Genomic DNA, 18,160 nt, shown 5'->3' with positions numbered 1-18,160 from the left:
AGAAACCTATGCTGTGTCAAATATTTAATCACAATCCAAATTCAGTGCTGTCTCAAGCTTGAATGTTGTTTCTAGACTTGCCCCAACTGTTCGGTTTATTCCCGATTGTCCCACTTTTTAAAATTTTAGAGTTCTGATTGTCCCACATGAAAAGTTCTGATTGTCCCACATTATCTTATGAAGTAAAATGTTCTTAGATAAACAATGTAACTGTTGTTTGTTTTACTAAATAGACAAGAATTAATTTATTGCACATTTAATATTAATTTTATAGAAGTATAAAAAAAATGTTTTTTAAATCATTAGATTAATGCACTTTTTATTAAAAAAAAATATAATATTTCTGACTTATGAAATATATCTACAATGTAACGTAATTTATAAAACAAATTTCAATACCGTAATTTTAATTACATTTTCTCTATAAAGTTTTTGAATAAATAATGCATCCAATTTAAAAAAAAAAAAGGTATACACTCATTTACATTCTACACTCTAGAGGAACTTGTTGATGGAGAGATTTTTCCACAAGTCTTTACAATTTTACTAGGGAAGTCAGAGGACATTAATACAACATTCTCTACACTATTGAAGACTGCTAACACCCAACGTCAGATTCACCTGAACCCAACAACTTCTTTTTTTTGATAACGAAGCTGTTGTCTAGAATTCTGCCAGATCAGCTTTTCCATGAATCAATATTAAAGGTTGTTTTTCCAATATTCCCAGTGTCTTTGCCATATAGTGCAGTCAACAGGACTCGTCACCAACTATAAAGAAGAACCAGACTTCCATAAAAAAAAAGATGTGGTATGATTGCCAATGAGACAACTCTCCATAAAAGACTAAATGACACAGAAATTAACAACTATAGGTCACAATACGGCCTTCAACAATGAGCAAAGCCCATACAGCAGAGTCAGCTTTAAATGCCCCATATGAAAAATGTAAAACAATTCAAACTAGAAAAACTAACGACCTAATTTATGTACAAAATAATGAACGAAAAACAAATGTGTTACACAGTAACAAACGACAACCACTGAATTACAGGCTCCTGACTTGGGACAGACACATACAGAACGTGGCGGGGTTAAACTTTTTTGAAGGCGCCAATCCTACCACTAACCTGGGACAGTGTTGTAACAGTACAACATAAGAATAAACTAAAAAAAATAAGTTGAAAAAGGCTTTTAACTCATCAGATGAGTACAGACAGAAATACATCTAACAAATCACAGAGTGGACATGGACGTGGACGGCTACTTATACATCCCCACAACAAAGACACTAAGTACAGATCTTAGAGTACTCGCAGTTACTGACAGCTAGTTCAAAGCCAATAAAAACTAACTAAAAAAATCATGCATCTAAGACTAAAATTTTATGACTTTATATTATATTCCATGTTTGATGATACTTCAATTGTACCTACTACATGTATGTGCAAAATATAATATGTAAGTATTATTATTTGTTCATGGTTTTTTTTCATATTTTATAAGTTACAGTGATTAGTAACTGCTACACACTATAAAAACAAATTAATCACTATCAAAACAATTCCCAATTGTCCCACATTTAAACTTCCCAATTGTCCCACAAACATATTCCTGATTGTCCCACTAAATTTCATTACTTTTTTACCTGTAATTTTAAAAAGTGGGACAATCAGGAAGACACCAACTGTTCAGGGTTCGACCTCTGCAGTCGTATCAAGCTGCACCCAGTGGAGCATTTTATTTTGTTAGAAGTAGCTTCTCAGTTTTTTTTTTAAGTGTATAATATTGAGAGTATAAGCCATTTAATTCAAAACAGCATAATGCTAAAAAGTCATTGCATTTTTAGTCCTCACTGTAATGGTGTAGTGTACATTAAACTTTGTAAGTAGCTTAAACAAAAAAAAAGCAGTCATTCATACAATCGTTCAGAAATTGATGCTACATACAAAAGCTATTTTACTTTAAAACCAGTACCAATTGCAATGACTGAGAAAATGTGGAAGTTCAAAAAATGTTTGAGATGCAAATACTTCTTGGTTAGTCAGACAAAATAAGCAAAAAATCTATATGGCTGCTGTGAATCAGAACAAGGAATAAGATGTATCAACAATGTTTTTTTCTGCAACGAGAAAATTATAAAAGTTTGGTAATTATACTAACTTATAAAAAATTTAAGCTCTCATATTAATTGGACATCTGTAAATTTTAAACTAGCCAACACGCATCTTATAGATCATTGCAAATCAGAGAAAGGACCATCGCACTTCAGCGTCCCCATCGCATCTCCGAGTCCTACATACTTTAAACAGTTTCATGTTGTCAGGATTTTTATTTTCTTTAAATTTTCCACTAATGACAAAATTTTTAACTTTCATTGGCAGGGTCATCATAAAACCAATCACAAGTTGTTCTTCAACATTACTGTTTACTAAATCCATTGTTTGTGGCACTATATATATACATTACAACATAGCATCATGTTTGCCTGGCTTATTTTTTGTTTTTGGTTAAAGACATATCAATTGTTAGTTCTTCAGATCTGAATAAATTCATAGAAATATTCAAGATAAATTATTTATCATTTTTACCTACCCAATGAAGTGGGAAAAGTGTGTTTAAACCAATACTATTAAAATGCTTACAGGTATCAGTTAAGGGAACTACAATTTATAGATATGGATATTATATCAATGCATGTCAAATGCAATTGACAAAAATTATATGCCCCTTGGGGTATATAATGACCAATAGATTGCTTAGGTAAAATTTGTTTCAATTGAAATATGATTAAATAATCTATGAATTGAGAATTGATTTATGGCAGTATGCACCATTACTCATCAATTGTATGTGTGATTTATATGAGTTTAGGATAAGATAAGATGAATAATAGTTTATTTAAGTGTCACATATTGATCTATAATAAAATTACAAAACAACATCATAAAAAAAAAGGATCAATACTCAGCATTTAAAGACTTATGAGACCTTAGTGGTTGGGACTATTACCTAATTATGGTCAATAAAAAAAATATAAATCAACTTTTTTAATAATTAAATTATTTTAATGAGTTCCTTAAAAATTTGAATAGGGTTAAAATGTATTAACTTTAAATTAGGTGAAGGTTTATGTAAAATGTTCAATGCTAATCCTAATAAAATTTCTCAACCAAAACATTTGTTTTAATTATTGTTGCCTTACAATTTAAACATATTATTTGAATATTTTGAACTCAGGATTCCATGCATGTGTATTGCATAAATATATCACAATGAACATATTGTTTACATAGGTAAACCCATCAAAGGACAATGTTGTGTACAAATGTACATATTTTAAATATGTATTCATTTATGATATGTGTCTGTATACACTATATGGATAAAACTTGCATGTCAACATTGTAATGCTGTTTTATAAATAGTACTTAATCTTTGTATGAATGGATAAGGTTTTTAAACAGGTATCATGAAGTACATTGTAAGAAATCTATAAAGGGTTTAAATAGATTTATTTAACACATTCATGCCTACATTTTATTTTGTATCTGTGTTCTTCCAGCTAAATAATTCTTCTTTTTCTTTTACCATTAACCTCCAGGTTTTAGCATAAAAATGCTAAATAAACTCGGAATTTATTAAAGATTCAAATCCCAGGCCATAAGTACATGTGATGATACATGTATATATGAAGATGTTAAGTATACCTAAATGAGATGGCTACTGAACAACAAAAAAACAGAAATCTAGAGGAAAATATACAGTCTTTGGATTATGTATTTATATTTGTTTTGTTATGACTAGTTTAAACACCATTAGAAGACAGGAACTGAATGGATGAATCACTCTGTTTCAGGGTGAACAAAAAGCTACAAACAAGGTTAAAAAACACAGAAAATTAAGGCATAATAACAACTTTCAAAATCAAAAGACAATGTGTGATCTTTATTCTGAAAAGGAAAAGATTTGAGTATCATTCAATAACCTGAACGATTCCTTATACACTTTTTAACTAACCCAAATAATTCAGTCGTTATATTAGCTGCTCTAAGATGGCTCCATGCAAGTAGGAGAGATACACCTTATCGCTATTTATCCGCCATTACTCGACATCACACAAGTTCCTGTAAAATTTTGACGTCATAATAGAAAATATCTGACGCCACAATGGAAAAGTGATTGTTGTATGACGTCAAAAGTTCTAGCGGGACAGATTCTCGGGTCAAGCAGGAATAGCGATAAGGTGTATTGATAAAATGGAGAGGCTACATTATTCAGGTTACTTTTTTACTTGTTATGTGCTATTTATATACATGTACTGATTTCCTGTAATGATGTTTTTCAATTATTTTTTTTTCCAGCTAAATATCCAGAAGTAAAAAAGCTGATGGGACATGAACCTCGAACAAAATACATTGTGGCAGCTGTGGTGTTATTCCAGATTCTCAGTTTATATTTGATAAAGGATGCATCGTGGGTAACAGTGGTCATATTAGCATATTGTCTTGGTGGGACAATAAATCACTCTTTAACCCTTGCTATTCATGAAATATCACACAATTTAGCATTTGGTCATAGCTATCCTTTGGCCAACCGAATTTTAGGATATATTGCCAATTTGCCACTAGGAGTGCCAATGTCAGTATCATTCAAGAAATACCACCTTGAGCATCATCGTTACCAAGGTGATGTGGAAAGAGATGTAGATATTCCAACAGAACTAGAAGGAAAATTTTTCACTCGTACATGGTCAAAACTAGTATATTGTTTGCTAATGCCCTACTTCTACACTATTCGACCACTGTTTATACGACCAAAACCTCTCACAGGTTTAGAAATTATTAACATAATTATCCAAGTAGTATTTGACATTTGTATTTATTACTTGTGGGGTATTAAACCTGTATTTTACATGATAGCAGGAACATTAATGGGAACTGGATTACACCCATTGTCTGGACATTTTATAGCAGAGCACTACATGTTCATCAAAGGCTGTGAGACTTATTCATATTATGGACCATTGAATTACCTAACCTTCAATGTAGGCTATCACAATGAACACCATGACTTTCCGTATATACCAGGATCAAGACTTTATAAGGTTGGTACATTATCAGTTACTATGTAGTTTTTGTCTTAAAAATTTCTAATAAGGGAGTACAGGCAGAGTTAAGAGCTTTCATACTATCAATTATATCTTTTTTTTGTCTGTAAAATTTATTCAGTTATCATATGTTGTGTAGGTTCAGGAGATTTTGTGATTGACATTTTACATGTACATGTATATGTAACTGGAGAGCATGATTCATATTAGAAAATCACATTGTCTCCACCAGGATTCAAACCCTGGACCTCTGTTACAAGGCAGCGCGTTAACCGACTGAGCTAAAGAAGTAATTCCCTAGCTCAACCGCTTACGGCTGGCTAAGTCTCTACCACATATACTAAGGGGAGCAATCCCATCACATATATAAACAGTTTCCTATTGATGAAGATAAAATGTTGACTGACTTCTAAGAACCTTTTTGTGTGTTGTTGGATTGCTGTCTCACTGAACATATATACCACTACATTCTTTATCAAAGAAAAGAAATTCTGTCCAATCTTTATTTTGTACAATTGTTCATTAGAAAAACATTTTGTAAATCCATTCATATTTCATTTCTTGTTGTTTCTGCTACAAAGAAAACATATTTCTGTTATGGATATATAAGCCTTACAAACTAATGTATGACAATTCAATATAGACCTAATCCTAATGAAACAAGAAAAAACCAAAAGGCATCTAGATGTATGAATCTACCAGTACCTTTACTTTTGGCAATGACGCCATTTTGTTATTTCATTAATGAACTGTTCCCTCTGATATTTGACATCGTTAGGTCTAAAACAAAACAACTAGGCGATCACGTGATCGAAATTTTACAGGTAAACATGGAAATTTGAAAATTGTAAATCATATAGCGCTGTTTTGTGATTGGATACTGCTGCGGTCTGTCCCAATACCACAACACTGAAATGCGATAGCGCTAAAACGGCCTGGGAAGAACACTGTCATTATCTCTTAATACAATGTACATTTATGAATCTCTATCACTGTGTTTGATACAAACAAAATTATATCATGTATATAGGGCTAATAGTATTTTATCAAACACCCTATGTAAGAGTAAAAATTAGAGATTTGATACGTTAGTCATTATAAAGTATAATTGTATGTCTCAAATAAAATCATAGAAAAATGGATGAAATTACTTTAAGAAGTATAACCCTACTTTTTAAAATTTCTGGACTGGTTCTTGCACTTCTGTTTTATGGACATGTGTTGGAGTTTGGATATGTCTAGTGTATACTTTTGTTTTTCGGACAAATCCTTATAAGATTCTTCCTTTCACAATCTATGAGAATATGTTGAAGTTTCATACCATGTAAAATATTCAAAGGAAAACGTGAAACATTTTGAAATTGTTTTTTACATGACTCAATTACAAAGCAATTACATTTTCAAGGATTTTAAACTGAATTTATAACAAAGAGTGCTTGAATTGGTATTAAAGTGATAAGATTATAGTATTTTGAAGGATATTACGGTCAATATTTAAATCAATATTTTGACTTTAGATAAAGTTTGATTTGATGATAATCCTTCTGAATAAGAATAAATATTTGACTTTTTGAATGTTTGGGTTCTGTATTGATTCAAACTTGTAAAATTAAATCTATACATGTAGAAGTAACAATCTGGTTGTCTAATCTAACCTGTATATAAAGATCACCCTTTGGATCAGAGAAAACTGACATTATAAGGGAGATGACATTTGAATTAAGGTTCAAAATTCATAGGTACATGTATCATTGCAGTTGGACCAGAAGAGAATAACCTGAAAAGACAGTTTTTTGCTAGTGTTGAGTCTGTTGACCTTTATAGATCGTTGACTTTAATTATACTGGAAAAGTTCTACATTCTGTTCGTTTTAAATTCGACTGACTAACAGGAAGTATTTACTTTAATAATTTTTAAGTAAATTTGTACTATGCAATTTACCCTCTTGAAAGTATTTAAACGAGAAAACTAATAAAAGTACATGCTCATATAACAAAATCAATGATATCTTATTTACAAGGCAAATATCTTACAATTTCAGGTGAAAGAAATTGCCCCAGAGTATTATGATAATTTACCCCAGCATTCATCTTGGTGTAGAGTGATCTTCAACTTTATAACTGATCCATCCATAGGACCATTCTCTCGTGTCCGTAGAAGAATGAAAACAGACTATGATGAGAAACATACAAAAGACGTCCAAACAGAAAATGGAAAGACACATGCAGATTAGAAGAAGTAGAATTTTTCATCTTGTTATCATAAATTGTCATCATTGCTTTTTGTCATTATTGTATATAAGGTAATTAAAGAAAGATTTGATACGATAACAAATAAAAAAGCAGTACATGTATTAAAAGTCTTTAGGAACAACAATCCAGTAAGACAAGCGTTTTCAGAAGGACTTTTTTGAAAAAAATGTAATAATTCTGGTTTAAGATTGTATTTTCAAGTAGTGCAAAGGAATCACATGTAAGTTTACATTGACAATAACATGCATGATATTATTTAATATAAGAAAGTTGGTATTTTAATATGAAACTCCCATTAATAAATACCTTAGAGAATATCTTACAGTGTATGCAATATAGGATGTCATGCATTACCCATATTTAAAAGTTAATATTCAAAATGTTTTGGTTGTTATCATTGCTGATGTTACCTAAAGTCACAACTCTTTTATCAAATATATGTACATGTATTATAGAGGCATTGTGTTCAGTGGACACAGGTATTCTTGTTTTATGTTGGAACTATTGTTTTGAAGAAAAAAATGTAACAATATTGTTTTAAGTTGTGTTTGATTTTCAGCATTTTTATTCATTTTACAAGATTTTCAACATTTTGAAACTGTTATAGATGCTATAGAAATATTTTAGTGCTGACATTTTTATGATACTTGAATCTTTGTCACAATTTATAATTACAATATTTGATGTTGATATAGACAGTTACTGGCATGTTTACTCTGGTAATCAAATTTTTGTTTTAAGTATTACGGCTTTGAAAATCCATTATGAATATGTATTTAGTTAAATATTGTTTTGAGGGGGCGGGAAGTGGAAGCCATGAGGGGAATAGGGGGAGTAAAAAAGGGATAACCTGGGAAAAATGTTTTTTGACTGATTTTGTCTTGGGAGTAGCTATAGGGGGAATGTAAGTTGGAATCAGGAACCCCCTGTCCACCCTTTCTGTTTAAGTCTAATAGGATGGCTTTACTCAGGTGAAATATGTAAAAATTGCAGACCAATTTATTTTAACATTTGATTTATAATGAATATATAAGAAAAAAACATCAACTTGTACAATGTTGTATAACTGCATTTTAAAACAAAAAATTATATAGTTAAACATAATATTGACCCTAAAAAATGACAGTTTCATCATTTTTTGTTCAAATGTTTTTGCATAATCATGACAATTTTAAAAAATGAGAACAACTAGTGAAAAAAACAACAAAAAAGGAATCTTGAAAATGGACTTACTTAATTAAGAAATGAAGCTTGTTTATAATGTTTCGTATATCCTTTAAGAAATTGGATTAAAATCCACACAACTTGAAATTGTCAATATTCTAAGAAATTTGTTGTCAAAAAGTTTCTTAGTAAGATTATGATTGATTTTACAGGCATTTAAATTGTTGATAGGCACAATTTTGAAGTTCTTTCAGTCTTTATGTTGGACTCTTTCAGGAATAAATGAGATGCAAATGAAAAATAAAGGGGAGGGTATTATATATATATTTTTTATTATAACCTCATTCTTGTTTTTGAATTATTTTACTTCACTTATTTTTTTTTAACTAGATCTGAGAGCATACATCCATCTGTATTCCATTATGTTCCATAAAAAAATTATCAATGAATTGATCTCTACAGAATTTAAACCATGTGTTTTAGTGCATAATGTTTTTTAAGAGGGAGGATAAGGTAATAGCACATTTTTGAAGGAACTATATGATATTCAGGTGATGAAAATATTTTTTTCATTTTTGATTTATTTGTTTCTTCTAATTTTTGTAAATTGAAGGATTATTAAAGCCAGGTAAATGTCTATGTTAGTTAGTTTCCAGTAAAACTAAAAGCTTATAAACAAGGTATTCTGTCTGCATGTTGTTATTAAACATTTTTAGTTTCAATTTAATATACATTTTTTTCCTTTAACTTAACTTTTTCTAATGCAGAATAAAATGATTGTATTTAGATGGCCCAAATTTAATTACACTTGGATGCTATAATCTCTGCATTGTTTCCTTTTTGGTGAAAATATCTAAGAGACTGCAGCTGTTCTTTTTGAGTAAACATTTATGTGGAAAACATCATTATGTTACTATACACATACATGAAATATCCAAGAATCTATGATGATTGTAAGTTAGCAGTACAGAGTCCTTCCCCCTATTTTATCATGTGCTTTCAAAGATTGACAGTCAACTTATATTTTATCAAATGTATCTATCATTACCACAAAATTTACTATATACAAATATCTTGCACTGCTACGCTGCTAGAAAAACAAAATGCGCCTGGTCTATTATCTTTTTTATCCGATACTTTACCAGCATTATAATTAACGTACCCCTGGTATATATTTTTTACGTCTTTGTTGGGTCATCTCGCCAGAGGTTAGTCAATTCATAAGGTCACAGTTCCAGTACAGGAATAATGGCTATATGTATAATAAAGGGTCAGAAAAAAATACAATTGTAACATGATAGAACTAGAAATCAAAAAGGCATGTATTCAATGACAGTCATGTGGAAATATCAAGCCCAGTTTGTTCAAAAATTTCAGTAGGGACAAATCAAAATTTCCAGGCCAGTAGGTTATTGTAAAAGGTAGTCCTTGGACAAGTAAAGAAGTTTGACATTTCCACACCCCTGAATGATTTAGTTACCTTGCCAGGTCTGTGTCTGAAAAGTTTTATATTTATTCATCATTGATAGAAGTGATCTTTTATTATTTATATGGTGCATTTTTGTCACTATTTATTGTCCATTCTTGAACTTGTAGTAATCATATCATTCGATCACTCCTGTCACGCTTCAGTGATTCCCTATATAATCAACCAAATTTTTCCCACGAAAAGGCCCCCCCCCCCCCCCCCCTGGATCTGCCTATGCTTATTTATATTTTTAGAAGCATACTCCCAAATATTGTGACTGGTGAAAAATGTCCTTTTATATTCAACCAGTGAAGAAATCTAGTCTGTGTTTATTTTTCCAGATGTAAACAATGGAATGACCCTTTATACTAATCAATGAAAAACATTTTTTAATTTACTTGCCGCTATTGTAAAAACATATTGACAAATGATATATATATAAATATTACATTCAATAAATAAAACAAAAGCATTGAGTAAAAATCACTTGCAAGTATGACAAATATTTCATACTAGTGCACTCACTGTATTGGGTGAAATTCCACTGGTTTGTGGCTATATTTAGTACAGATAGATGAAATTTTAAACCATGTAAATGTTTTTTTCACAATGAAATAATTTTACTTTTGCCATACTGAAATAATGGTCAGACTTTATTTGAATTAGTCTATTGATTTTGAAATTCATGACTCAGTTAAAACTATCCATAATATTGTCAGTGTTATGTTTGATTTTTTGTCTGTACGTTTTATTCTTATTCAAGAGCATATTTTCTCATATATTTTTATAGCTTTAAAAATTCTTTGTTAACGCTATTCATGAGGAGGAGTTGATTACTGTAATTACACTTGCTATAACAAGTGGATGTGTGTTGGTTATGCATAAAAGTTGTTTTTGAATTATTAATAAAGATTGCATTCAATTGTATTATTATTAATTCATAATGAGTACAGTAACACTACATTAACTAAAAGGTAACTTTATGGAGATTCTTCATTCTTATGTTTGTTTAAACCACGAATAGCATATATCAAAAGTAGATAAGAAATTTCATTTCCTTGGATATAATCCGATTAAAATTAAACAAATCTAACAAAGCAAAAAGAAACATTATATTACTAGTACATGTATATAGAATGCTTCTATAAGTTCATATGGTGACCTGTCATAAGATATCTATTTTTGGTGAGCTTGTGTTGTTTGATTGCTGTTTAAATGATGTGTATCTCTCCCTTTATCATCATATCTATTTTGTAATTCCCTTATGGGATTTCACCCTAATTGAAGTTTATTTCGTACCACCGTTTAGTTGGATCATCATATACTGTGGATATATTATTTGTCATGGGGAACCGATTTTCATGGGTTTAGGTGAACCACAAATTGAAATGTTTAACAAAGTGGCTTGCTTGCATGCAAAACCACGAAATCTTATATACACGAAAATGCATTTTTCCCTCTATCCACTAAAATTAATACCCGTGAAGATAAATGAATTCACAGTACACTGGGTAAATGAAGATTCCCCGGGTGCGGGAGTTTCTCGCTGCATTGAAGACCCATTGGTGGCCTCGGCTGTTGTCTGCTCTATGGTCAGGTTGTTGTCTCTTTGATACATTCCCCATTTCCATTCTCAATTTTATTGAAAGCAGATCTCAAACCCTTTGGTAGTCTTGTTGTGGAAGGGTTGCTAGAGGTTGTCGAATTGACCGCTGGCTAGGTCAAGTGAAGACTTGAATTAATATTTGATGCTTCTTGGCTATGCACACAACAATTTTTGAGGTAAAAGCAAAAATGGTCAGCTTTAAGTTGGAATAATATGTCCAGGTAGGGTTACATGTATTCCTGTGGACTGCTACCCTGTGATCTAGCTTATAATAATCCAGCTTAGTATATCAGTCTAGTACAAAGCAGAGTTCATATTTATATCACATTAACATTTTCTTGTCCTGATATTCATGCAATATTTGCCACTGGACATTAAGCTCTAATCCATCTGTCTTAAGAATCCCTTGCATGTTAGTTGCATCATTAAGTCTCCCATACAAAGTTTGGTTTGAGACTTGTTTTTGCTCAGTTCTCCTAATTTGCAGCTGATGTTGTGCAAGCTAGTTCTTAGAAACCTTTCCCACCTTGCTAGTTTCCAGAAATCACAAGTTAGATGAAGAGTTAAAACAATTTGTTAGGCTTATATGTTTAGTTGTTCATAAAAGAATCTTGTGTGAACATGGTGGTCTATTAAGTGGAAATTTTGAGGGACCAAAAGAAGGGTGGGGTTTACATAGAAACTTATCAAGAACATGCTTACTATCTTGTTTGAATTGTTTTAACTTGAGAACAGTAAATGATAAACATGGGGTTTTCATTAATATACTGTTATATTGTCCCATATACTGAATGGATATAAATATAGCCATGATAAGAGTTCATGAGACTATAAATATATCTATGATTAGAGTTTAAGAGACAACCTAATAACACCCAAGCTCTATTCATTCAGTACATGGTACAATATAACATATTTAATGGTAAAACAATCATGTTTGCTATGACCTTGACCTTTGCCCTTTTCCCCTATTATCTAATTTATACAAACACTTATATACTAGGAGAATAAAATTGATTTTTAAAAAAAGTTACACATGACCAGACAAATCAAATGATAAAATGTATGTATATATATAGAGAGAGAGAGAGAGAGAGAGAGAGTCCCTAGTTATCATCAATGTCCCCGTCATTGAAAATGGTTGACATTCCGATCTTAACCATTTACATTTCTTTGATTATTATGCCAAGATAAATAAAGTGGTATATAAGCTGAGTTCCCATGGGGTCCACCTCTCTCCATACACACACTTTGAGAATGTTCCCATAATTTGAAAGTGGTTGAGATTGCCTACCCTAGATCATACCCTTTCTTTCTCTTGTCAAGAAGAGTTGAATTGGTATATGCGTAGGCGTCCCATTGGGTCATTCCTGTTCCTACCTTTTTGAGAGATATATCTTAAAAAGAGTCAAGATACCCCATCCAAAAATGGCTTTTTTATTGTAAGTTCTGAAGAAATCCCATTTGCACTCATTTCAAGCATTTATGATCATAATCATAACTTGTCATATCTGTACCATTTTCAAAGCATATAAAGTGATATGGTAACCGTGGGTGTTATTGGGTTGTTGTCTCAAAAACCTAGGACTATTACACTATTTAGTATAATAGTCCCAGCCTAAACTCTAATCATAGATATATTTATAGTCTCATGAACTCTTATAGCTATATTCATATTCAACCCCCCCCCCCCCCCCCCCCCAATAAAAACAAACAAAAAAACAAAAAAAACAACTGCATGGCGTTAGCAAGAATTATAATAGTAAAATTTTGATAACTATTAAAATTCTTAGCGTCAGTTGTTCGTGAATGTGCAATATTTCATCTTGTTCTCTGAAACCACTATTTTTTTCCGTATTTTTACTATACCTTTTGTTAATTCACCGATCACCGAGATTTACTCCCAAAACATGTTTTACCCTTCAGATGTTAATGTGCTTGTTAGTAAAACTTTATTTTTAACGGCATATTGACAAACAATTTAAACGAACGCTCTGATGAGCTTTTCGCCGAATATAAAAAAACTGTAACGAAATAGAAGTTCCTTCATAATATTAGTTCCAATTGGAAAAAATATTCTGGAATATTATTTCCACTGGAATATATATTACAGTATATGTTCCTAACGGAATAAATGGTATAGAATATTTGTTCCGACAGGAACAGATATCATGACATTGTTTATAACAAAGTTTCCAGTGGAACTTCTGTTAGGCGGAACAAATATACGTTGACAATATCTTTCAATGCAATGAAAATATAAAGCATATATATATATATATATATATATTCTTCTTTACGTATGTAAATAAGTGTTTTAATAAGTGATCCTAGAAATCTTTCAAGATGGTTGAAATGCCTTTTTCCGTCAGTCGCCAAATGGTAATTTTCGACTATCGTGAGCGTCTTCTTGATTCAATTTATATTGTGGTTTGTCAAATTATTCTTATTTGTCAGAGGTCTCAATTATTTAAAAGTTACCGTTATAATTGGAATTCATATACCATGATTCGTCAAAATCAGTTGATTTTCTTTTATTGTCATGGAAATATAAACTCTATATTTCTTTGTGGAATTTTTGTGGACTTTTGTTTGTATTTTCGTCGTTTTTCTTTTGACCATGGTTGAGTCTTTTTTCTTAGACTTATGGGTTCTAAATGCCAGTTTGCATCGTTTCCTCGTTTAAATTTTTTTAAAGTAACTTAAGTTGCATTAAACATATACATGCATTACATTTTAAATTAAATGAAGCATTTCAAAGTATAGAACCAAATCATATCGTTTAGATATTCTTAAAGCAATCGGGTTGTCTTTTAAAGTACACGGATGTCTGTGAACCCATTTTTAGGTTTAATGCAAGTCAAACGATTTTTTTATACGATGATTTTTTTTTTATATTTCTTTAGAAATAAAGTAGTTATATGTTATCAAATAGAATTATATTGCATGATTCTCGACTTAAATGCTCTTTGCTTGTATAAATATTTGAATGCACACGAATATTAATTGGATCCGAATAGTAATCAAACACATAACACATCATTTATAACGAGATATTTTCATATTTCAAAGGTAATGAATTATAAGCTGATATTTAGAATTAAAAAAAAAATTGCCAACGCAATATTTACTACATGTATCGTTGATGTCAAAAACAGGAGAAATATGCCGTTTACATTATTTGGCAAGATTTTAACGTTATTGATAAAGATGAACGACTCCCAATTACTATATACCGCCCGCTTTTGTAAAGCGAGTGGAACTATTAATACGGAAAAATTAATAAATGTTAAGTGTATTTCGTGCATTTATTTGATTTTCCCCCGTTATGTAGAACACAGATTAACTATTGCAGCATTACCTGATGCAGACTCCACCAGATGTTATGGTACACATTTCATTCGTCATCTGATTCTAAACCTGGTTTGACCACCGACAAGCCAATCTTTAATAATCAGGGAAATATTATAGGCAATGATGTACACTTTTGGAATGGGAGAGATGTGTTCACATGTTTTGCAAACGATATTTCTTTTACAGGTGAAACTCCAGAAACGTTACTTCAAATTGTAGCCAATGTGAATGGTCTTTTCAGACAGACAACCTGTCGGAATCATAAGCTTTCCCCGGGAAACAGAATTCCTCTTGTATATCATGGTTACAATCGTACCCGTCTTATCATATGATTTCTGAAATAGTTGACGTTAGTGTTTCGACTATCAAAGATGAAACGCATACATGTATACCTATTACAAGAATCATATAACCGTCTTATTTATTGGCCTTCTTTAGATGATTGGCATGCAGAACTTACAAGGAGGGTGGCCAAAACTTCCGTTTGCAATAGGGCTATCGACGGAAAGTTTGTGGCCGATAACGGAACCACAGGAACAGTATTTCTTAGGACAGACATTGTCACTGTATTCACACTCAAGTTGTAATATTGAACGAAGACAGGATATGTTATGTTGAGTGCGGATTTCTTTGGCATCAGCAATATATGTTGATGAGAAATATAGTACAAGAATTACCTTTCCTGACTGAGCTGTTTTTGCTGGGCGACAAAATATATCCGAACAGGTATCCAGTATTGACACCTTACATTAGACAAACCACAGAAATATGCAGAGGAAGTGTAGAAAAATGAAATAGACATATTACACACTATAGAGTAGAGGTTGATCACGTCATCGGAGAATTAGAAAAAAACACAAACTAATGGGGACTTTGTTGCGATTCACATCTGATGTGACCATAAGTTTCTGCATTTGTGTGTCGTCGAAAAGACTTATTTACATGATAACAAACATATCATTTCATTTTACTGTGTATCTCCATTGGATTTTTTTTTATTTTGAGACGACCCTTTGTTTTTCGTCAACTGTAATCGTAAGTCTAAGTGTAATCCTAGGTATAGACCTAGTTCCGCAAATGTCTAATAAACACCCTGTGTTCAAAATTCTCAACATTATAATCATATGATCCTTTTAAATTAATCCCCAAGATAAGATGCATATATTCTGTATACTTGAATGAGTTGTATTATGAAACAAGTGTACATTTAAACCCGCTGCAATTGTTTGCATCTGTCCTAAGTCAGGAATCTGATGTTCAGTAGTTGTCGTTTGTTGATGTGGTTCATTAGTGTTTCTCGTCTCTCGTTTTTTATATAGATTAAACCGTTGGTTTTCCGTTTGTCAGTGAATGGTTTTACACTAGTAACTTTTGGGGTCCTTTATAGCTTGCTGTTCGGTTGAAGACCGTACTTTGACCTATAATGGTTTACTTTTATAAATTTTTTGACTTGGATAGAGAGTTGTCTCATTGGCACTCATACCACATCTTCTTATATCTATATAAATACTTTCTTTAAAAAACCTTTATTTTATCCAAATCTTCAAAAATGTACTGCTATTGAATTATTTAAATTCGCCGACAGCTTTTCCGTATGCAGTGACCTTTACCATGACACCTATCGTTAATCAAGGATGATAGTATCAACCAATTTTGAAAGAAAAAATGCATACACGATATCATGAAACAACTGCTATGAAAAAGCTTGCTCCATCATTTCATGATTGATTAACAAAGTCGCGACACTCAGCAATTTGAATAATTTTTATCGATTATTCATTAAGGAATCGAATGTATTAAAATATGTAAAAAAAAACTTACAGAGGACTTAGAACATTGTTTTTACATCGCGATGACCTTGAGGTCATCCCGGTGTATTGCTATCGCCTAGATTTCCATTATGTAAATTAGTTTTGGGTTTGTAACCGATCTATAAACATGATAAATACGCGCACATAAACGAGTGCAAAATAACATTCCTTATCGTTTGATATAAATACATCTCTTCAATGAATACTGATAAAAATATTTTTGTTTAGAACATAAATTAATAATATGAAAATGTTTTGTAGTTAGATATATATATATATAAGTAAAAAATCATTGATAATATCAATGCACACGTACCGAAAAATTGTGTTAAAGCATGCGGAAGAATATCTCAAAGAACGTTTTGTGAAAATACCATCAAGGACCGGTAACTCTGTAATTGATTTTGCGGGAAAATATGAATGCCTACTCGTATCCAATCTTAGAAAAATCGAATTTTTACAGAAAAGTGTCCACCATGCACTTGCATTGCACTATTTTTAGAATAGTAGAATAGAATGATATACAAATTGATTCAAATCATATATATATGTAACTGTTATTTTAATATAATATAAACAACAACTCAGTGTATACTGATTTGTATCACTACAATATAATAGTTATTACGGTGAAGTTGAATTTCCTGTCATTTATTCATCATCCACGCACGAACTTGTCTCAGAAAAAAATATATCTCTGTACATTAACCTCAGTTTTAGGTAAAGAGATATGTTGTTTTTTTCTGAGACAAGTGCTTTTGACCATCCTCAAGAACTTGTGGTCATCCGATGTTCAGTACTTCAGTACTTTGATTATACATGCATTGGTTCAATAGTTTCCTTTACATTATAATTACCAGAATCTCGTTTTATATAAATTTAATCCAAAATACACAAACGAATAAAATTCCTTTATCTTAAAAACGGTTTCTCAATGATTCAGCTTCCCCGTTTTACAACCCAAATCGAGATTAAAAAATGTAAAGGGTTATAGGTGTCAAAAAGGTAATATGGGAATATAAACCAAAAAATGGCAGATTAAGTTTATATCATATTATGTTAAAAAATGCAAAGAGTGATAATTAACACATTGTGAAAGGATTATGCAGGGAAAATTGAGGCATTATTATGTGAATAGAAAGAAAACTAAAATACATTAGTTTTATATCATAAAAAAGAGGAGATCTGACTTATAAAATGTTTTAGAAAATCAAAAGAAAAATGGGACCACTGTACGTTGTATTTACACAAAATAGTAAAAATTACGTACATTAATTTTATAGATTTTGATTGTCAAACTAATTTCCCCTTAAAAGGCTAATTGTGGGTTTTTTTAATCAATCAAAACATATTCCGCATATGTAAAAACATTCACGGAACAAGATAAAATTGCATT

At 31.2% G+C, this 18,160-nt stretch overlaps 1 protein-coding gene across 2 annotated transcripts in view; it reads left to right on the top strand.

The window, feature by feature from the left end:
- Positions 1 to 18,160, top strand: part of LOC127698687 (sphingolipid delta(4)-desaturase DES1-like) — a 34,074-nt gene that overhangs the window by 2,903 nt on the left and 13,011 nt on the right. The window contains exons 2-3 of one of the 2 annotated variants that reach the window (XM_052202311.1): positions 4,364 to 5,106; positions 7,151 to 10,915. In XM_052202311.1, coding sequence (XP_052058271.1) covers positions 4,364 to 5,106; positions 7,151 to 7,342 — 935 coding nt within the window. In that variant the 3' untranslated portion in view covers positions 7,343 to 10,915. Of the gene's footprint in view, positions 1 to 4,363; positions 5,107 to 7,150; positions 10,916 to 18,160 lie in introns of those variants that run through there. The other variant, XM_052202310.1, reaches the window with a different exon arrangement.

This window comes from Mytilus californianus, unplaced genomic scaffold, assembly GCF_021869535.1.
Source record: "Mytilus californianus isolate M0D057914Y unplaced genomic scaffold, xbMytCali1.0.p SCAF_4, whole genome shotgun sequence".
In the NCBI taxonomy this organism is placed as follows: domain Eukaryota; kingdom Metazoa; phylum Mollusca; class Bivalvia; order Mytilida; family Mytilidae; genus Mytilus; species Mytilus californianus.
The sequence above is the reverse complement of the archived record's forward strand: the minus strand, read 5'-3'. Positions and strand labels throughout refer to the sequence as shown.